The sequence below is a fragment of the Strix aluco genome, chromosome 3 (genome assembly GCF_031877795.1).
Source record: "Strix aluco isolate bStrAlu1 chromosome 3, bStrAlu1.hap1, whole genome shotgun sequence".
In the NCBI taxonomy this organism is placed as follows: domain Eukaryota; kingdom Metazoa; phylum Chordata; class Aves; order Strigiformes; family Strigidae; genus Strix; species Strix aluco.
This window is the reverse complement of record NC_133933.1, coordinates 94,413,469-94,436,863: the sequence shown is the minus strand read 5'-3', so window position 1 is coordinate 94,436,863 and position 23,395 is coordinate 94,413,469. Positions and strand designations below refer to the sequence as shown.

At 36.3% G+C, this 23,395-nt stretch overlaps 1 protein-coding gene across 13 annotated transcripts in view; it reads right to left on the bottom strand.

Moving 5' to 3' along the window:
- IBTK (inhibitor of Bruton tyrosine kinase) overlaps positions 1-23,395 on the bottom strand; it is a 60,136-nt gene that overhangs the window by 27,256 nt on the left and 9,485 nt on the right. For 11 of the 13 annotated variants that reach the window (XR_012622629.1, XR_012622628.1, XR_012622630.1 and 8 more), the window contains exons 3-18: positions 20,430-20,526; positions 18,842-18,966; positions 17,666-17,776; positions 16,260-16,430; positions 14,997-15,114; positions 13,050-13,230; positions 11,680-11,803; positions 9,248-9,425; positions 7,601-7,778; positions 6,159-6,755; positions 4,739-4,825; positions 3,701-3,783; positions 3,553-3,590; positions 1,697-1,793; positions 1,225-1,326; positions 143-260 (exon numbers count right to left, since the gene is read on the bottom strand). Coding sequence is in view for 10 of the 13 variants with exons in the window: in XM_074819694.1 (XP_074675795.1) it covers positions 143-260; positions 1,225-1,326; positions 1,697-1,793; positions 3,553-3,590; positions 3,701-3,783; positions 4,739-4,825; positions 6,159-6,755; positions 7,601-7,778; positions 9,248-9,425; positions 11,680-11,803; positions 13,050-13,230; positions 14,997-15,114; positions 16,260-16,430; positions 17,666-17,776; positions 18,842-18,966; positions 20,430-20,526 (2,405 nt within the window). In the remaining 3 variants the exon portion in view is untranslated. Of the gene's footprint in view, positions 1-142; positions 261-1,224; positions 1,327-1,696; positions 1,794-3,552; positions 3,591-3,700; positions 3,784-4,738; positions 4,826-6,158; positions 6,756-7,600; positions 7,779-9,247; positions 9,426-11,679; positions 11,804-13,049; positions 13,231-14,996; positions 15,115-16,259; positions 16,431-17,665; positions 18,627-18,841; positions 18,967-20,429; positions 20,527-23,395 lie in introns of those variants that run through there. The other 2 variants (XM_074819689.1, XM_074819698.1) reach the window with 2 other exon arrangements.

Genomic DNA, 23,395 nt, shown 5'->3' with positions numbered 1-23,395 from the left:
AAAATGAGCCTCCCTTTAAACTAGTCGCATTCAATTGTATTTTAACATTTAACTACTCCTATTAGTTCTTCCAAGCCTTTTGACTTTTTGGGATGTCTGAATTTAACAGCTAGTACATGAATACATTTGCATTCCTCCTTACCTTGCTTCAAGCAAAGCTGCCATATTGAGTCCTATGAACTGCAAGCAGGACAGTTTTAACTGTTCAGCATTATACATGGCTGAGAACTCCAACAGCTCGGCAGCATTCTTTAAAGTAACTGCAAAGAAGAAACACAACAAACCAGATTGGATAATGTGCTACAATATCACGCAGCAGTTTTTAAGACTTATTGCACAGCGTGATCTAGTTACTGAAACATATAATATACGTTTCCATTCCTAGAAAAAATGCTAATGCTCAAATGCCCATAAACTACAACAAGCTCCACATAACTTTGTAGCAGCTTGAACTCAATGGTTGCTTCACAAAAATAGAAGGGCCCTACCTACAATCAGTTTCAATATATTGAAACTCATCAGCCCAAAATAAAGGGGAAAAAGAAAGTTAAAGATAGCAAGTTTCATACGCAGCATAAACAGTTCTTAGAGATCCAAATGTTCCTTTAGCAGGGAGAAAGGAAAAAAAGGGAGGTGAAGGGTTAGTGGGAAGAGATATTAAAAACATGTAAGTCACTAAGAAATGCCAAGCAAGAATTGTATGCCGGCTTCTTCTATCAAGCTAAGCAACAACACCTAAGTGTTTTTGAGAAGAGACAGATCTTCATAGCCATACAGAAACAACATTGTGTCAAACAAACAACAGAAGAACTAGCAGAACTTAATACAAGTACAGAAATAGAAACAGAATTCATTTTATCATGTTGTAAAGACAAGAGTTTGAATTCAATGAAATGAAGGTTTTATAAAAGTTTGGGTTATTTGTTGCCGTGGTTTGGGGGTGGGGTTTTTTTTGCTTTTTGCTTTTTTAACTTTTTTTTCTTCTATAAAAGAGCTTGAGATGAAGACAACAACGCATAAGGAATGGAAGATTATGCTAACCTAGAGTATCATCCAGACTAAAGAAGCAATTGTTAACAGATAGGCAATGAACAGAAAAAGGTAATCAGAGCAAAGGAACATACACAAATAATTCTGTGCTGAAACAGGCAAGAACACTAATCCTTTCTAAAGAAAGGATTTTTTTATTCTCTAACCCTTTATAATACAAGTGGAAGAACTCACGTCTTTCTGCAATGGCTACTTCACAGATTTCTTTGAGTCTGGATATAAGAAGTTGGTCTGCTACCACAAGAACATTACATATGAATTCCACATTTTGAGAATCTGAAAAACAAGGCATCACGTAAACACTCTGGGCAAGTCAAAAGCAACTATAACACATAGAGCTTCAATGAGACTTACCAAAGGACAAATGTAACGGCTTTGCAAATTTTGATGGGATTTTCACAGCACAAACAGTCATTTTTTTTAAGCAAGAGAAGGAAGGAAAAGGAAAACTGCAGCTTGGCAAACTAAAGAAAAGGTACAAAAAGGCCCGGGGTACAGCTATCACCTCAAAACCTAAAGCAAGACTCACAAAAATTTACATTTTCTGCATAAAACTTCAACACAAACATATTAAGTATTGAATTTCTATCTTAAAAATATAAAAATTGCAGGAGCTACAGCTGAGTTGAAAATTTATCAATGGCACCTTTTATTGCAAGAGCTTCATCTGTGTACAGGTAATCTACAATTATCTGTAGTATGTCAGAATGGATTGGCATTTCCAGAGCTGAACAACAGGAAGCCTAAAACGCAAAAGGATTAAAAAAAACAACAAAATGAGTAAAAGAAGCTGACTACTTGGAATAAAATACAAAATTAAAACAGAAATTATATTTAGCAAGTGACTCAGACTGAGGGTCACATTTTCAAAGTTAAACAATTAAGCATCTGCACAAAATCTGTTCAAGTTCTTCAATTAAGAATTGATTGTAGTAGAGCAATTAAAATCTGCTCAAACTTCTGAATAAATATCCATGAAACAGCTCAGTGTTTCATCAGTTTGAGCATCTCCTCTAACAATCCTCCTTGATTATATTATTTTGCCCACAGTTGTCTAAAAGTGGAAATAATAGGAATCCCCTATGCAAGTACTGAACTGCTTTTCTTTCAAGGTAAAAGATCCAGTGAAATCACAAGTTCCCATGCAAGAATAAAATTAAGTTAGCCACTACGTCCCTCAGAAAACAAGGTCCTCAGCAAACCCTCCATTTGAAGAACCATCTTAACTATTAACACAAAGCTTTTGTATGAGCAAACGTTAGCCATTAAATCATGTAATTGTCATCATTCAAGTTTATGCAACATCACTGCTTAACAACTTTGATTTATTTCAGGTGGTACTGAAACAAAGCTTTATACTAGAAGATTTTTCTTGCTTTAGAACATGCTACTGGTATTGACATATTTCCCATCTGAGGGTTAAAAACCTATTATTACAGACATTAAGATTGTTATACAACATCTAGAGCACATGACCCACAAAATACTTATGAATTTAGTACGATTTAGATTTACTTACAAAATAATAGATAACTTACGAACTACATATAACTGATATAGAACTCAATTATACAAATGGACATTCGACACTTAAAAAAACCCCATAAATCAATCACTTGTCTCACACCATTTCAGATATGTTTCCTCAGGGCCGACTGAGGAAAAGCAGTACAGTAACAGAGGACAGGTGAAGTTCTGTTAAGCAGCGAGAAAACTGCCAGTACTTTGCCAGGTTCTTAGATTTACACATTGCTAAAAAGCTCTAAAGTTGAGAAAACTCTTGAACACTGCTTCAGCTTTCAGCCTCTGAAAAATGCTTCTCCATTTACACCTTTCCTCTCTTTCAACAAGCATTATCAATAGTATTTAGATACTTAAACAGAGGCATTTAGCGAAATTACAATGTCCAGGAACAACCAGGGCATTGATATACAGCTAGCAAACAGGAACCAAGACAAATAAAAGATCTATACCTTTTGAATCAGCAGCTGATGATTAAGTGGAATAGTCCCTGATAAACTCTATTTCATTAACAGTAAAAGTCAACTAGAGATTCCACACATTGACTCTCAGTTCTGCTGTATCTTTCATGCAGTACATATGAAAAGCTATTCCATACTGCATACTATTTAAATTGTAAGATCTTTTATAGAAAGAAAATGAAAATTCATCCAAAGCAGCATCCCACAGGAACAGTCCAGCAGCTTTTATAAATCCATGAACTAACTCAAGATAAACCTCTAAAACAAAAGTAATACTTTAGTTTCCTTTGATATACATTATTACATTTATTACTCTCATTTAATACACAATCTCAATAGTACAAATACAGAGTAGCCAAAAACGTGGGGTTTTTTGTTTGTTTCTTGCAAACAGGATCCAAGACTCCAGCCTTTCCTCTTCCCCAGTATTTAGGATATGTTATTCTAGGAAAAACTGAAAAGCTGTCACTTATTTGATGCAACAAAACACACCACCACACATGTTTATTGGCAAGCTTACCTCAATCCATGAGCTGCTTAACATGCTGTGAAAATAATCTGTAAAGAAAGGCATTTCAGTTCAAAATGCAATAAAATGTCAGTTAAAAAAAAGACAACACTACTTATATTTTATATATATATATATATATAAAAATACACACACATACCAAGTCTTGCACAAAGTACACATTTATGACACGGGAATTCCTTTCCATCTAAAGATTTCAGGGTCACATCGCAGAGGTACGAACTAGAAGATATTTAATAGGATCAGAACTGTGACTATTCCGAAGAGCTACAAGTTGTAAACTCTACAAATAAATGCTTACTTTGGCAAGTTAGGATTTATCCTTCAAAATAAAACACACATGAACTTTAATAATATCATATAATATGAACCCAGAAGTACAGGCATGATAGTTTCAAGAGAGAAATTTTTTTATCCAAATTTGAACTCTCAAAATTCCATCTGAAGTATTTCCTTCAAAACACAGTCAATTACTGTTTCAAAACTGCTATGACCAAATAAATTAATTATGGCTAATTTTAGTCAATCTTAAATGGTCTATGTCATTAGTAATTTCTTTTCTATTAGTAGCTTCTATAAGCTTTGGCAATGCATTTTAAGAATAAACTAATCCAAATTCTGTGAAAAAGCTACTTTTATGCGATGTAGCTTTTACTATGTAAGTAGACTATTCAAGCCTTTGGGTATAAATAACCCAATGACCCAATGGAATTAAAAAAACAAACATCACTTTGATAAAAGCATAAGGAATTTTTCTATTGAAAGATATTCCAGAGATTTTCTTAATTACAAAAAATATTATATTTTTGCTTATTTCCAATCCATGTAGTCTTACTGTCACAGCAAGTGTATTTGCAAAAGTCAAACTGCTTTAGACTGGATTACCCACATTTCTCCTGGCATTATTATTCTATGACACAGTTAATCTGCAGAACACATTAATGTACAGCAAAAAGAAGCAAAAATATACCATACATAATCTATCCCAGATTACTAACTCATAGATTAGTCTATGCGCATCTACAGAGAACTTCCAAACATGAGTTACTGTGAAAGAGACAAGTGTACACCAGAAGTTAAAATACAACTGATCAACCTTAGCCTACACTCAACAGATAAAGAGATGACATAAAAGGAAGACAGCAGGGGTAGGGAAAGCTTGATATAAAAAGTTTACCATTTCTTCTGATTTAACTTTGGTTTGTTCCCATTCTTCTTGTTGACAACATTAATTTTTCCATTTTCTAACCTGACTCCATCCAACCTGCAAATCATTAACGTTAGAAGTAAGTAACACAATTAGCATAGAGTTCAAACCATTAAGAACAGTTTCACGAAGTAATGCACTTCAGTGGGCTCATATTGTGAATATGAAAAAGGATCAAAATCATTCATCACAGAAAACTAGAAAGGGCCAGTTGTTACTTGAAAGTCTTTGCTGCAGATGTAAAATGTAACTGACATTATTTCCACATCTTAGTTATCTTATTTATTATCTTAGATGAAAGCTATACTGCTATAGTTAAGGCCAAAGTCCAACACCACTGGGTCAAAAATCTAGGAGTTATATATACTGCTACTGGTCAGTTATCTGAGCAAAGATAGTGGTTTGGAAGAGCTGCATACTTCAGCACAGGCTTCTTTAGCACCCTAATTCATCAAGGAGGCTTTTGAATGGGATAGTAAAGACACAGGAGTGCTGCTGGTGGATTACAAAGCAATACACTTTCAAAGAGAAAGTGCCCTAACATGGAAATTTTACTTGGGAATTCAGTTTTAGCAGCAGCTTCACATCTTTGCTGATTAATTATAGTGTTTGCAAAAAATACAGTGAAGAAAACTGCCCTGCAAAAGCTCATTCCCTCCTTTGAAAGGAAAAGGGAAATGCAAGGAAAAAAAACAAACAACTGAGTAATACAGCGCTACAGAGACATTTGGTCTCAATTCCATTAGTTTCACCATGTAACATTGAAAATGCATCAGTTAAACAAGAATTTAGCTTCGCTTTGCGTTGTATGCTAAATATGTTCATTGTCTATGGAAAAACTAGAAGAATTTCTATGCTGTGGTCTGTAGTCATCAATCCAAAACTCAATTAGACCAGCTCTCTGTAACAAAGCAAGTACTGATGTTTTATAACAGTCATTTTGGTAAGTCAGATGATTTGCATTAGATGTCAAGTCTCAGAGAGATCATGCCTTAAAAGATACACAGGACAAATGATTTAAATACAAATGTCCAAGAAGTTCTAGGACACAATAAGGGTCAACAGCACATTTCCATCATATAGAAGCCTACTGAAAATTTATGCTTTAAGTACATAATCATACTTTGAAAGTCTGCTTCTGACATTATTTGAAAAGGTGATACATGTCTTCTCTTAGCGAAGAGCATCAGAACAAACTGATGTAGATTTAAAGAGATGACACGGTGGGTGCTGTAAATGTTTATAATTACGAACAATATAACAAACAAAAAGGCAAACGTACCAACCCCAACTAGCCTTCTACTTCAATAACAACTAAAGTTAGACCAGCTTACATAAAAACACTCCATGAAGAGCTTGCCAGGATATAAATGCACTTCCTTTCACCTACCTTCCACTTAAATTGCTGAGTCCAAACTTCTTTGCAGCACTTTGCAACATTTTTATAAGGTTAGCTTCTTCACCAGCAACTTTGCCTTTTTTAGATTTGCTCTTCTGTTTTTCATTTATAACTTGCACTTGATTATTTCTATAAATCTCAAATGCAGACTTTCCATTAACATTTTCATCAAAACTCATTTTGCTCAGGTTAGAAATTAAAGTATCTTGATATTCTTCTGATTTTCCTTTATGCAGGATTTTTGGCTTATAACCGTGAGTCAAAAGATCACAAGTATCAGTGTACATGAACTGCAGAAGGTATGCAAACAGATCCGGATGAACTTTCTCTATTACATAAATATCACATCCAACAGCATCTTCATCTTTACGGTAGATGTCTGGAGTGTCTAGCTGGTTGTCACTGGAAACAAAGAGCTTCTTGAAGAAGTCAGAGCGTACTGCCAAGATATATTTGTGCACGGGGTAAGTTCTAGTGCCAATCTGAAAAGTCACATCATGGATGCTGTCCATTTCATCTGTTTCATCTAGCAGTTTGCCAAAATCCTCTCCAAAACTTGATAATGACACACTTGGAATTTCATAGAGACTAGAACAAAATGAAATTCATCAAAAACCCCACTATTTACAAGTTCCATAAAGTTTTACATAGCATGTTTAATGAAGAGGGTGAGGTTGTTTCCACTGGGTTTGTTTGGGTTATTTCTTACATTGCTGGACTCCTCAGTAATTTTTGACCTATTTTTTATAGCAAGAATGAATAATACGGTATTTAGGCAATTAAACCACATATGTAAGATATGTCTAGCTTCAGAATATCAAATATAGTATTTTGTCTTTATAATGTAGTCAGTAAATTTGTATTATCAGAACTACTTTATCTGCATCTTACTTTTTAAAACAAAAAAAAATGGAAATGTTTGCTGTATTTCATATTACAATTCAAGGCAATATGAAAAAAAGCTAATATTTACTTATTTATCAGATATATTCGGAACTATTATGAAAGCACAAGGAACATGGTTCAGTATTCTATTTACTCATTTTACTTGAAACATTTTTTCCAAACAAATAAAGATCCACTTTTCACTTTTATTTAAAAGCTGATTATTGGTGATTAATGAAGGGGTGAATTTCTACAGTATTTAGAGCTCAGACTGTGCCAAGAAATACATCACAAATGCTTGCCTTCAACACTTTAGATAAAACATCATCACTATCTATACTAATTATGCAAATATATAAGCTAAGGTCTTTGTGTAACTTTAATACAGTTGTTTACTAATAAGCGCTATTCTCTAGCAGCATGGATAACGATATTTACCATGACTTCTGTATGAGCCAAAAAATGGTTTTGAAAAGCAGAATGATTTCATTGCAATCACACACAAAAAAAAAAGAGAAAAATTACAGCTGTTGATATTTTAAATATACCTTGTTTTAGGATCTGACTGTAAAACAGCAAAATTGCAACCATTAGGATCAGTGGCAATACTAACAGCTCGGTGGACAAAAGTAAGCTTCTGAAGTCGAATTCTTTCATACACACTGTTTGTATCATGTTCACAAGACACATCACATGAAGAATTCTGAAGGTTCGATACAAACTCTGCTAAAAAAAAAAAGAGATTAAAAAAACTACAGAAAGGTCTTGCTAATTAAAATGCAACTGTTGTAACAAAAAGGCAAGATGTATGACTTCTGTAAGTCAATTGATGAAGTCACTGAATAAGGCTAAATTATACTGAAGATTTCAGCTTGCTTAACTGAAATGCAGGAAGATGTTTTAAGTATAAGACTTTACATTAAATATAGGAGAGTTTTTATCCAGAACTTCTTGTGGAAGTGTTTTACCACTTCTTCATATAAAGGAAAAACACTCCATCTAACATTCAATGCAACTTCTTGTGGAACGAAACGAGCTGTGCATCAGTGTACAACACAACGCTTTCTTTTCATCAGTTATAGCAGATATAATACAATTGCCTTCAGACTTCATATTATATCTGTTTAAATTGTACCCAAACTAACAAAATACTGTTGAAAAAATGTGATATTCTCTGAATGCTGGATTATTTTCTAAGAACTGGATAACTGAAAACATGCACGCCATTCGCCACATTCATTAAAACCTTTCAAAAAAGCAGCAGCTCTCATTCATTACAAATCAGTGAACTGAACTAGACATTCAACTAGCCAACAGGTCTGCATTCTGAAGTTTCCTTGAAGATACTAAAATGACAAAAAGAACAGCAACGAGCATAAGAGAGTGCTTACAGACACATACCAGGACAGAATGAAAAGGAGATGTCTTTGGTGCCTCTGTAATGAGGAAACTATGTGACATGTAGAATAAAAGAAAGTAGCAACAGAGTAAAACTAGTATGCAACTCTGAGCAACAGAGGAAAGATCTCTGCTGTGAAAGAATGAAAAAATGGACTGATAAAACTAAATATGGAATCTCAGTATCAAAGGAGGTAGAACTGCAACATAAAGCTATAAGTTCAAATACATCCCAGGTTGGATATAAATCCATTTTTATCCATAGTTTTAAGATCCCTACATAAACAGAGTTGACAGTTTCAATTAAAACTTTGTCCTGTAGTAGACAGGTATCTTCCTCGCAGAAAAACAATCTATGAGGACCTACTCTCAGCAATATGAGCCAAGTTAATAAGGTGGAAATTTCTCTGCACCCTGAAATTATCTCTTCCCAGATAAGAGTCTGGGAAACATGATAAGGGTACACAGACTTAGCAGTGCAAGCAAGTACATGCTCCTTCTCTTGTTCAATGCCAGTCTCTTAGGACTGGTCATCCAATATGTGTGACAAGATCATTACACTGGACCCTTGTGCTACTTCAGAAGTACTTTTCTTCCTGGAAATCTCCCCCTGAAGGTTAACTGAAGGCTGCAAAGTAAGTAAATCTTAATATTACTGAGGAAAGAGAACAGTAGTGGTCAATGCTACCAACCGTCAGCCACAACTCACCACATAATATTGTTAGACACTGTAAAGGTTCAATTAAACTTTTATATTGATTTGAAGTGCTTAAAAACATTAAGAAATCACAGCTAACCTTTCTTTTCTGAGATTTTTCTCCCTTCTTCCAGCCACTTCCCTGTAAAGGCTTCACCATCCTGTGTGACAAACATTATTTCGTTCCCATTTAAAGCAACATCGGACATGAAGACTTGCCGGCCATACACCCAACGACACTGCTTCATGGAGTTGTTAGATGACTTCCAGCAAAACACCTATAATATCATTTTTTCAGAGAAAGGGGAAATATCTTTGTATCATTTAAAAGCAGTTACATATTACACATTGCTTTTTTCAAACACAAGCAAGAACATGCCACCTCGAAGTTGCATATAAAAGAACAAAGACATTCTTCAAAACTGTATCTTGAAGTGTTATGAGCATCTCTTACAAAGAACCCCCAAGTAAAACGGGGAAAATCTATCATGATATCAAGATCCATTTGCCTATGAAGGGCATTTGAAAAGCTTCTCTGAATATTCAAACATCTTCACATCAGTCATCTATAGAACAGTTTTTACTGACACTTCAACAACAACAGCCAAAGGTGTTGTCAAGTCAAGAAACAAGTTTAATCTAGTTCTTAATTTACAAATATGTCCAATTGGTTTGGACACCAAAAAAAACTGGTTTAGCACACCAAAAAGTTTAATCCATTTCCTGTTAATTGTTTGTCAAAAATCTCAACTTTCTCTGTACCAGCCAAGGTTTTGGAATGGAGATCATGACCAAACACAAAATTCAAAACATTCAACAGAAACAGGAAGAACTCAATGCACAGCAGGACCCCAACAACGTATACTGTAGGTGTCTGAAAGAAGAGAGCAGGAAGCAACAATCCCACACAAGGTAAAGCCCAGATGCGGCATTAGTGGCATTAAAGTCAGGCTTTCATCTTCCCCCATTGAAGGGCCTGCACAGGTCTATTAACACCTACATGAGGGGGCAAAATAGTATGAGTAACCTATTACCTTTCCCCTCGCTTGAGCACTACAGAATCACAGAATGGTTGAGGCTGGAAGGGACCTGTGGAGGTTATCTAGTCCAGCCCCCCGCTCAAGCAGGGCCACCCAGAGCCAATTGCCCAGGACTGTGTCCAGACAGCTTTTAAGTATCTCCAAGGATGGAGACTCCACAACTTCCATGGGCAACCTGTGCCAATGCTCAATCACGCTTACAGTTCCTGATACTCAGAGCCTCCCATTTCAGTTTGTGCCCACTGCCTCTGGTTCTATCCCTGGGCACCACTGAAAAGAGCCTGGCTCCATCTTTATATCTTCCCTTCATGTATATACACTGGTAAGATCCCCCTTGAGCCTTCTCTTTTCTAGGCTAAACAGTACTCTCTTAAAGAGAGTACAATCAAGCCAGACCAGGAAGCACCGATTCTGGAAGCAAAAGTATTAAGATCCCACCCCCCTCCCTACTCAGTAATTTATAATACCTAAAAGCACTACAGATCGCAGCATTTGCCAGTCAGTATTCAGCATGGGAAGATATGAATTGTAGGCTGACATAGTTGCACCGATGCAGGAAGACAAAGCAGTTTCCTACTGCTAAAGCAATGTCCCAAAGATGTTGAAAGGGCACTATCAACACTACAGATGTCAGAGGCTAAACCTCACGTGAACAAATACTGAACTGGGAGTTTATAAACTCTGAGACAACTAATGACCTAACAAACAGATAAGATCATTCCAAAATATTATTCAGTCAAAGGCAAGGAAAGAAAATGAAATACCCACACTGCTCCCTATTTTGATATACAAGCTCAGTTTTTAACATTCTTTAAGGCAGCATTTCTGTAACAAGACCTTTTTGTAAACACCACTAGATGGCACTGAAGGTTCAGATCTCACAGTAAGCAGATCCAGAAAAGGCTGGGGTTTTGAACGGTCCTATAAACTGTTACTCTATGAAAGAAGGAGGGAAGAAAACAATAAATCCACCACAGTATTCCAGTTCTAGGACAACAGTGTGTCTACACTTAACTATAAATACTAAACCATTCACCAGGTTTAGCTGCAACTTTTCAACAATAAAAGGGACATCTCCTCTACAGAACAGCTGCTTTTGAGCAAAGGCTCTAAAACTTCAAGTACAGAGACTATTTCTGAGACTATTTCTGGAGAGTGTAAAGGTGACTGGATACGTGGGATGAGAGGACAGACGGAAAAAAAAAAAAACAAAAAAAACCAGACCATGTACACTATATATCCACTTATGTGCATAAAAACAAAGGCATTTACACCTTCACTGAAAGCCATTAGACGTTCTCAGATTTAAAACTAAACTCCCATATATTACTTTGGTAGTCTTTCCATAGCCCTTTAAAAAAAAAAATTACTAGCAGCTTTACAGAAATTAATTGGGTATTTTCTATGCATGATTCTGTCCTGTCATGTTTAAAGTTTGATTAATCAGTATGCAGCTTGCTATATAGTCATGATTTCTAGGAACACAACTTACTCTTCCAGCTTCGTCCAGCGCTAGAATGCAAATCTTCTGACCCCCATTTTCTTTAAGATGCTGGGTATCTACCTTATATTCCAAATATCCCCCATTAACAAGAACTTTTTTAAGGTTTAGCTGTCTGGAAGAACACAAAAGGTTAAATTAGTATTTCTTTATTGGGTACTTATGTTGCTTCTATGACAGTTACCTGTTTCATTTAGAGAAGGAGTTAAAAAAACATAGTTGTGGTAGCAACACTGAAAAGTTTACTTTTTTACTTTACTTAAGTTTAGTTTCTCCCCACTGGTATTACCAACATAACTGCTAATAAAATACTATTGGTAGATTGTAATTTTTGCTTTGCTTTTAAGTAAGTCACATCATATCTACAGGTTCTTCACAAAATTCCATAAAGTAAAAACCAGTATATGATTTAGCTTTGATCATCAGCACTACGAAAATTTTAGTTGTATAAACTTCATTTATCTGTTTCTATTAAAAGACCTATGCTATACCAGTAGGACATTTCTTCAGGTTTTTGGTGGGTTTTGTTTCTCTACCTGATCAAAACCATGCATGTTATCTGTTTTCGGTTTCTTAGTATAAGAGCACAGTACATAGTATTAGGTTTCTGCAAGTGGCAGCACCTTAACTTACAACCATGTAGAAAATGAAGTATAAAATAATGACTAAGCTACAATATGTCAATAAATACTGTTAGAATTTAGCTAACTGGGAGTTAACTGGGCAAAAATGCTAATTATCTCTTCTAAACTGTTATTGCAAACTAAGAGAGAACGGGATCAAATCATTTCCTAAATTTATGAGTGATGGGCCCAGTTTCTTCAACAGGTTTTTACATCCAGGTTTTAGCACACGGACCAGATAATGTCACAAGGTCCCCACTGAAACTTAAATTACCCTTTATAACATAACATATCCACACATTAATCATGAAATTCAGACCCCAACTTACTAATTCAAAATCATAACAACATAACGAAATAGAACAGCATCTTCAAACAGATCTTCAACACCTCTATCAAGATGCATTTATACAAATTCAGGATAACAGAAGAACAAAAAAAAATACCAATTTCAATATTTTTACACCTGTGGCACAAAATATTTCCTCCTAGTATATTTTTTTTAAGTACCTTTGGTAAACAGTGAGTGGCACCTTAGCCTCATCTAATAACAAAAACAAATAAACAAACAAGATAGCCTCAGTTCATATGAAAGAATTGCAAATGAAGAAAACTCAGGGGAGCACTGTATTATCTCTACCTAAGGCACAAAAATCTTGAAAATAGCTTGCAAGTATAAGACTACAGTGAAATCTTCACCTATTGTTCTTCATGACAAATTAGAAAAATAGCACATACTTTGAAGCCATCTTTTTGCACTGATAGTCTGCAAGTAAATAAATATCTCCTCTTTCAGTAACGCATACTGTAGCGCCATCACTTGCAGAGACCAAGGACACAGAGATATCTTTATGGTGTAGAGCAGAAACTTGGCGAGGTGCAGTTACACATTTTTCTCCATTAGGATCCAGCAGATAACCTAGAAAATACAACACATCCCAAAAACATTATTTGCCATTCCACACGTGCATTTAAAGGACACTTTGCTACACTACTTTGAAGAACATTTAAATTCTAAAAGATTGTTTAGGTAGTTAGATAATTCATCTTCAAAATAATTAGACAGATAAGAGATGTACCACACATACTTGTTAGCTCACCACAAACACCAGAAAACATCCAGGATTTCATACACAAAAAAATGAAGGCATATTCTACAGAGAAAACTATTTAATGTAGTTAAGACTCTGCAGTGGTACTGCCTTTGATTCCAAAGAAAGAACATTTATTTGATCACATTACAATTCAAGACACTAGAAATATTATCACACTGGCATAAACTACAGATTATTTCAGCCATTGAAAGATACCAAACAACCTTGTCATAAAAAATACTGTAAAGGCATGTAAGCATGAAGGCAAGCATTTACGTGAAACAACAGACAAGGTTGAAGCTGTAATATAAGGTCTCTGAAAATATATTAAAAAAAAAAAATCAGGCCATTGCTGCTCTGCTGCATCAAGAATCAAGAATTCTAACACAAAGAATCTCATACACAACATAACCCTGTTCTGTGTGCACTTATGTCTGCACCACAGAGTGGATCAGCGTACAAATATCCAGGAACAAGTAGCAGAGCTACCTCTAAAGCTGGAAGCAACCCTGTCATACGATAGTGTAGTGCTATGCCTGAACATCTTAAAGAGGCAAGGTTTATTACGACAGCTGACACAACTATACTGCTCATGATCCAATTACTGTCTCCATATGGTACCTGCACTGGGCCACATACAGTGCAGAATAATCTGAACAACATAAGCAACCACAAAAAACTTGTATGATGGGTGCATATAAAAAAAACCCAAACAAACAAACCAAACAAAAATATTCATTAGTAAGATACTTCTCTGACAATGACAAGTTTTTTCACACACCTTTGCAATCTTAAATAGGAACACAAAAAAGTGTCTGAACTTGAAGCCAGAACTGATGTAGATTAACTATAAGTACCAGAGCTAGCTAACAGGTTTCTTTGCACACAGATACAGAATTGCAGAAATGCAAATCCAAACCAATATTGCAATACCTGTTTATTAAAAAAGACAAAAGCAATTAAAATATCCCATTCATACAACAAATCAAGAAGTTCACTAGTTGATAATATATTTTTAATAGTTCTTTCTTGACTTCAGAATAATACTGAAGATTCTGGTAACAGTGTTGAAAAACATTCTAGATTGGGCAACATTTCAGTTTTAAGAGTCATGATGGAAAAAGTTATCAGTAGCATGTTTACAGTGTGTGGTGAAATGAGGATATAGTCAGGAAAACTGAATACTAGTTTATCATTTATTACAGGCGGTACCAGTCATACTGCTGGAAGGAGACAAGCATGCCTTGGGGTAATTTGCAACACAAACAGCAACATTCTGTTTCCTGAAAATCTTCAGTAGCAGGACCACACAAGATACATGGAAAGCTATAAACAGTGCAAATAACAGAGCTGTCTGACTAGCTCCCATCATCTCAAAATGTGAAAGTGACTGGCAGTAACAAAAAAATATTCTTCAAAAGAAGTGTGAAGGGATGATGTCATCAGACTGGCTTAAAAAAAAAAAAAGAGAGAGAGAGCGTGTGAAGAGAAAGCTTTAACCAGGCTCCTGTTTTAAGAAGCAGATGACAGTATTAGTACGAATAACACCTTTTAATGACTGGGTTTTACTTTCAGAACACTTCTACCTTACCTAGTTGGCCTCCATTCAGCCCCATGGTATACACTGCTTCCTTAGTCCATAGCACTGTATGGAATCTGCCTGCAGCCACTCCAATCACCATTCTACCTTTCAGGTTTTTTGCCTGAACCTAGGCATAAATCCAAAGTACATCTTAATATTAAGCAGCAACAAATGAATTTCACATGTTCAAACTTCTGACAACATTTAACCCCTTAAGTCATTACAAATGAAGCATCGGTATCAATCCACATACAGTCTAGTAAATCAGGATTATTTCAGAAGGTTGTCAAGTGGGGCACTATTGCACTAGTGACAAAAAGAAGTAAACTTTTCGCATTATCTAATCAGAACTAGAATCAAATCTTCTTAGGCTGTCTTCATATGTAAGATGTTGAACAAGACTGCACAGGACATGTGTAAGACAGCCAAAGACAACACAGGTGCTGCAAAAGCATCAGCTAAAAATTTTCAGCTTTTAAGTTCTAATGCTCTGAACATGCTGCAGAACACTATACTACTAATTTCACACTTCAAATTTAACTTGATTTTCCACATCAAGATGATCAAAATCAAAGCAAATACTGTGGATACACAGCTATCATTACACTATTGAAGAGCACCCCATTGTACCCCAAAACACTACCCTGTTGCACTTTGGCCAATTATTCTTTCCTACTTTTATAACACTGGTAGTGCAATGCTGTTCTACTCCAGATGAAGATTCTTTTCAATAAGAGGTAATTCTTATTTACTTAAAAAAAAATTATAAAAAGTTAGAGATTGAGCATAGAAATATAGTCAAGTTGCTGATGCCCATACCCTCTCTTCCCTGTTGCTATTCCTCCCAAAGCATTAGGAATCCAGAATCAACAGTGCTTCCAGCAAAAGACACAACCGTCAAACCCTGAGATCCATCATCCAGTGATTCAAAAGGAGTAAAGAGCATGAATCTCAAGTAATACATACCTATTACATTTACGTCATTTCAGCTACAGAACAATTTGGGGAAGAAAAGAGTTTTGGCAATTGTACCTTGTATCATACTTAGCACCACAAACTTTAGTACAGTTCAGGTTACAAACTAAGACATTTATCAGAACACAGTTCAGTATTTAAGATGGAAATGTATGATAACACAGAATCAAGACTTATCTGAACTCACAACCAACTTTATTGTCCTGAAAAAGCTTAAAAGGTATTTCCACAATCTTCACATTTTATTTTCTGTTAAAAACAAACAAACAATTAAGCTTTGACAGATGTTATTTTTACCTGTCGAGGAACACTGCAGTTAGGAGGAGGAGGAAGAATACCCAACTGATGGAAAGTATTTAAACCAAAAGTGTAAACATATCCATCTTCTGTTAAAACAACAGTATGATCCTTAGCTGCAGCTATCTGGGAGCACTGATGGCCAGCTAAGCCTTCCACGAGTCTTGGAACCTGAACAAGGTAAAAAAATATTGATATGAAAATACACTAGTTTGATATTAATCAGTGGTTGACTATGAAACTAAAGTTACACCAACAGAAAGTCATGACCAAACATTTGACATTCAGGTGAAAATGCAATACACTCATTAACAAAATTACCACATTCAATGCAGTAAGATGAGCTACTTTCATTTGAAATGCATCCTCAGGAGAGATGATTTTTAAACTAGCTGCTCTGAAATTAGGTTGGAAACTATATCTACAGGGCAACTGAACAAATATTAACTGTTACCTCTTTTGTTTTTCTTTTTAAATTACCATGAGTGATAAAGATTTCTCCCTCCAAAACACAGGATAATCCTAAGAAAATTCCACAGAATAAGGAAGCAGTTCTGTATCTTTGACTCTTCATGCACTCTAATGTGTGTTCTCGTTTCTTCAACTGGGTAATATCCCAATTTCAAAACAGCAATTTGCAAAAGATTCTAATTTTATAGAATTGCATTTTTTTTTTTAAAAAAAGCATCAAGAATTGAGTTCCAGTCTTCACTATAACATCCAGCAACACAGTATCAAGTTCTACTGATACCTGATATTAGAAATTTTAAGAAATTAATTGTGCTGCGAAGTAAATACACGCTACTGGGTGGTGTGCACAGGAGAAGATACTGAAGTCTAGGAATTGTACTGTCATCGTATCTTAGACTCCTCAATTATTTTTTTTTTTGCATACTGCAACAACGTACTATTCAAATTAAAATGATAGGTGAGTTTTCACTTAGTAGCTGTGCAAGCCTAGTAAGAAGCAACCCTACCACCACTTTTCATGCCACTACTCTCCACAGTGCTGCTGTTTCCTTTGTGCCAGCCTTGACACTCACCAGATAGTGTCACAATGATATTTAAGAAGCCAGCCCAGCCAAAAACCATTTGCTTCCACTTATCTGGCATCAGCTAGCCTTTGAAACAACTCAGCCATGACACAGAAGTTTGACCACAACATCTAGCTATCTTAAATTAAAATATATTTAAATGCACATTCTTCTATTCTTTATCACCTCACTAGTAGTACTGGAGAGGTTTTCTTCTGTTATTTGGTGGGGAGCAAGGGGGTTTGTTTGAAATCAACAGCAAACTTCTTTTGAAAGTACACTCACAGAAACTCTAATTCACTTTTTAGACTTGCTGTTTGAAATAAAAGACACATCATGCTAGACTACACAAGATAGCATAAGATAGCATACCAGGCATGTTTGTTCATCACCATGACCCAAGCGTCCCCCTTGTCCATGTCCACATGTATAAACTTGACCTTTGTGGGAAAGGAACACAGAGTGGAATTTGCAGAGTACCACCTGAAAGAAAAAGGGCAAAAAAAGGGGTGGGGACGAGGCAGTATAGGACAAATCCATTTTCTTGGATAATCTGGAAACACCTGTCGAAACTACTCTGTTAAGAACTACAGCTTTAATAAAGATCTGTTTGTGAAAATATAAGTAAGATACTAGCATTAAAGGACAGGGCTGTCAAGTCACAAGGAACACAAAACATGCGCTTAAATTTATTATGTACTGCCTTAACCTACCTGAAGAGGCCTACAATTTGTGTTTATTAAAATAAGTCCAACCATGGCCCTACAGGCTAAGAGAAACTCAAAAGACTGAGTTTTAAGGGCAGCAATACTGCCTCAGAAGAGCTGAAGGAAACATGTTAAGACTGCAGAACAGACTGTCTGCCCTGAATGCTTGTTCAAGTTGTACTTTAAACTTTCAAACATTCTTCAACTGAAGTAGCCCCAAGAAGTTATTAGGGACAAAACTACTGCCACAGGAAACGTGCTTAACAGCACATGCTGCTTTCAACACAGTAAGAATTTTAATTCATTATGTATCAAACAGATTCACTGTCCCACTTCAGTTCACTATGGGAGTTGCACAGCAAATCAGAAACTCCAAACAGCTACAAAAGTATCATGGTTCTGAACTTATCTAATGATATATGAGCCATATATCCAAGGTAGATCGTATTTAAAAAAAAAAACCACAACATTCTCCTCATCAAAATAGAGAACCACGATTTCATTGCGGGAGGGAAGCAGCAAGAATGTAATACAGCAAGCCTACTCTAGTGCTCCTTAGCTGCTCTAATGTGCTTTCTAGAGCAATGGAAACTGTTTGCTGAGAAATAACTAGGAAAAAAAAGAGACTGGGGGGGAAGGGGGGGGGGGGGGGGTGGGGTGGGGGGGCAGGGGGAATGGACAAAACATCAGAAACAAACACGACAAAAAACCCACAGACCCAACTTTTTTTTTTCCATGCAAATTTTCAAAATTTGGTAACATCTTCGATACTTGTCTCCCCTCACACACCTCTTCACATTCACCAAGAAAGGTGCTTGCCTATGTAATATATTAAAAATACCTGTTTGATATATACACCATTCCGAGGAAAAAGGTCCACCAATTCAGGATGATGTTTACCCTGTTGACCACCATGACCCAAAGTAAAATTTATGTTGTTTCCCCAGGTGTAGACTTCTGTGGGATCTGTAATGAAAAAAAATTCTCTCTGCAGCTTGTAAATTTACCAATCTTGTGCATACTGACTTTGAAAAGCAACTCCTGTTGTTTCTATTTAAAATTTGAAGAGGAAAGCTCTTTTTTACCTAAAACTAAACTTTAAAAATATTTATTCTTATGAGACATAAGGTGCTACGACAAAATATTTTAAAAAATAATGTACAGATGATCAACATTAGTTATATATATTTTCCAGTTGCAGAAAATGCAAACATTCCTCAGCAGCAGAATTACTTGTTTTCAGAGGACAACTACTACTACCACCTTAGGTTATACATGCTTTGCTTCAATTTAGTAAAAAGCCTTTCCCAAAAAAATGTTATGCTGTCAAGTATGGAAATCATAAACACTTTCAAATCAGAGGTGTGGCCAAAAACTAACACTTTATATATTTTTAATAACATCTCAGTTACAGCGATACCTGAACACCATTTTCTGATGAGTAAAAAACTGAAATCAATGTGTATTTGACCACATTGCATCACTATTAAAAAGAATTCTAACATATTTTACAAAGTACAATTAAAAATACCTAAAACTCAGGATTTGTGTAACCAAAACTACTTAAACTGACGGGAAACAAGCTGAAAAGAACAAATTTCACCGTACAAAACTGAACTTAAGGATGTGGAGAAAAGGGGAAAGGCAGCAGGTAGAAAAGTATAAAACCATGTAGTTATAGTTTTACACTTTTCTACCTATAGTTTACACTTTTATAAAAGTATAAAAATAAATAAAAACTACTGGAAAAACTATTCCCCTGTCAAAGAAAAACTTGTGTGCTCAGAGTTATTCTTACATACTCTTTTCCTATTTGGAGAAACTGTATTTAGAGTGACTGTAACTAGCTTATATAAAGCTACCTCGTCTAAAAAAATATTTTGAAGATTCAAGAACACATTCCCCCTCTTTTCACAAAAGACACAGAAACGATGTAAACTACTCTATCAAATTCAAAGACATTGAAATCTCTCTGGTAACTTGAAAAAAGAAAAAAAAAAAAATAAAAAATCACAGAATAATTGAGGTTAGGCACATCTGGAGATCACCTGGTCCAACGCCTCTGCTCAAGCAGGGTCAGCTAGAGCAGGTTGCCCAGGACCCTGTTCTCTGAGGTTTTGAGTATCTCCAAGGATGAAGTCTCCAAAACCTCTTTGGGTTACCTATTATATCACTTGCTTTTTTCTTTTTCTAACCTCCAAGTCACTTGTCATTCCTTCATTCTTGCTGCACATGTGCATCCTGTGCCTACTGCCAAGATTGTGCACCTGCCGTTTTGCAATATTAATGACCCCATATCTCCAGGTATCTCATAGCTTACACAGTCCTAATTAGAAACAGAAAATCTTGTCTACACTGGTACATACATTAATACATTGTTGGAACACATCTCCTTATAAAATACAAACTTAAGCTATTTGATTTCCTACCAGTCTTCTTGAACACCACATGGATTGGCCTATCTTTCATCACAAGATCCAGGGCTGATAAGCCTTCTTTATCCTGAACGTACAGACTAACGCCATGCTGAAAGAGAAGGAAGAAAATCTTCAGACTGAAGTAAACTGTAAGCAAATCTGAAAAAAACAGTGCAATTCTGTTCAGCCACATATACATCATATTGATCTATTAACTGGGATTTTGTTGTATGAGCACTGACTGAGTGAGAAGATGTAATCAGTGAAAGACAAAGGAAAGACACTTGAAGATAAAGTACTGCCATCTAGTAAGCGTAAGTATTTACAAAAAATGCATTTACGAGCTTCAAAGGACACATCTTCTTATATCGGCATTTTTACAGAATCAGTTTTGACAAGCTAGAGAAGTAAGAAAATGAAAAAACCTACTATGGCTTTGAAAATAAGCAGGGAATGGTGGTTCACAGTTTCTGAGAAAAGGCAAGAGGACACGAACAGTCAGACAAGAGAGCAGCAGGGAAGCTTCAGAAGCACAAAGCATAAACAAGTCATTCCTTTAGAACTCAGAGAGAGGTAAATATTCTCCATAAATACTGTTTTCTCAATACGAAAAAGTGCTGCTATATCAGCATTGGTTTTAAGGAAGCCAAGTGTCATCAATCACATCCCTGACAGGAAGAACTACAGATGTCCCTGAGCAGAACCTAATGGATAATACAGCTGTACCTATGTACCACAGCTCATGGCTAATATAAAGGAAAACCTTACAGAATCTCACACTTAAGAGGTAAACACATGAAATACAAAAACCAAGGGAGCACAACTGTTTCAAGCATGACAGAAGGACAGCTAGCCACATCTGCAGTAGGGATTTGAACCTGTAACCTGATTTGGAAAAACACTAGCCAAAAGAACATACATTTCCAAATTATAAAGGTAACTTACTAGCAGCAGTGCTGGTATTAACTCACTAAATGACAGAAAGACCAACCTATCTTTATGATGTAACACGCAGCTGGATATTCTTCTCTTTGGCAGCTGTGTAAGTCATTTACAAGCAAAACAGAGGCTGCAGCGATACTCATGTGGTCTGAATTTGTAAAAACAAACTCCAATTGCCGAGTGGAAAAACTTATAGTGAGATGCAGTCAGAGAATAAGTCATGACTGCCTTCAGCCCACAACAGAAGTCTGTCATCTACACTAGTTGAGTATCCCAGGGGTTGATTCTGGGGCCAGTACTGTTTAACGTCTTCATTAATGACCTGGATGACAGGACAGAGTGCACCCTCAGCAAGGCTGATGATCATACAAAACCAGAAAGAGTGGCCGATAAGTCAGAGGGTTGTGCTGCCATTCAGAGAGAGACCTTGGCAGGCTGGAGCAAAGGGCTGAGAGGAACCTCATGAAGTTCAACAAAGGGAAATGCAAATCCTGGCCCTAAGGAGGAACAAGCCAATGTATCAACACAGATGGAGGCTGACTGGCTGGAAAGCAGCTTGGCAGAACAGGACCTGGGGCTCCTAGTGGACAACCAGTTGACCACAAGCCAGCAACGTGTCCTCGCAGCTAAGAATGGCAAAAACATCCAGGGCTGCGTGTGGGAGCATTGCCAGCAGGCATTACTCAGCACTGGCAAGCCACAGCTGGAGTGCTGCGTTCGTAGGATCTGGACTCCCCAATACAAGACAGACATGGACATACAAGAGCAAGTCCAGCAAAAGACCATAAAAATAATGATTGAGGTATCTGACATACAAGGAGAGGCTGAGAGAGCTGGGATGCTTAGCCAGAGAAGGGGCGGGGAGTCAGGGGCAGATCTTATCGATATGTATCATAGAGACCTGATTGAAGGTGAGGGGTTGGAATTGCAGTGATATCCAGTGGCAAAACAAGCGGCAATGGGCACAAACTGAAATATAAGAAATTCTGTTTAAACCTAAACCCCATTTTTACTACACTGGTATTAAAACATTGGAACAGAGATGTTTTGAGTCTCCATTCAAAACCCAACTGGACAGTCCTGGGCAACCTGCTCTAGCTGACCTTGCTTGAGCATGGGGTTAGACTAGACAATCTTCAAGATCTCTTTCTAGCTCAGCTATTTCGTAACTCTATTCTATAATCCCTTCCTGTTGTTGCTCTAATACCTTAAGAATGTATCCTTTTTATAATGCAGTACAGCAGAAAGACCTCGGTTAAGGAACTGGAAGACAGAGCATTCTGTGTGAGCTGTTTCATTCTGCATGAGCTGTTTCATTCTGCTTCTTAGAAGAATATCAGCAGAGCCAGCTATCAGAAAAATCTCATTTATGCAACTGACAGAAAAGTAAAATATGTCTGGGGAAACCTGTACAGGTCTCCCATAAGCAAATATCAGATACAGACATACACACACATGCACTAGAGGACTAATTTTCCGTACATCACATACAGAGTTTACAGTTTTCTAGAAAACAGAATCATGTACAATTCTCATACAAACACCTACTTTTGTCAATTTTAATGAAAACCTCCTCACTATGTAGCACATGAAATAAGTATTTAACAGTTACCAGACCTTCAAGAAGTAAAAAATACTGGATCCACAACCATTTTGCTTAAAATCTTGTTGAAAGCAGAGAGTTTTATATTTACAAATTGCCAGTCACTGCAATTTTAAAAAGCTGGACTCAAATTGGAAAATTCTCTGCCTCAAAATGTTTGCTTTTAAGTAATTCTGAATCATGAATATTTTATTTTCTGACATGGTTAAAGGGACCCTGAACATCTCAACCATATGTAGCTCTTCCCTTTGCTGTACTTGGGACAGGAAGAACAGAAGGAAGAGCAGTCAAAAATATATACAACTTTCTAAGTGGTAGGGAAGAAACAGCAATTGCAAGAAAGGAATGAGGGAGACTAAGCAAAAGCCCTGGTTAAAACATGAATGAAATGGGGATGCGCTTAATAAAATGCTCTGTATCTTGAAGTGCTTAT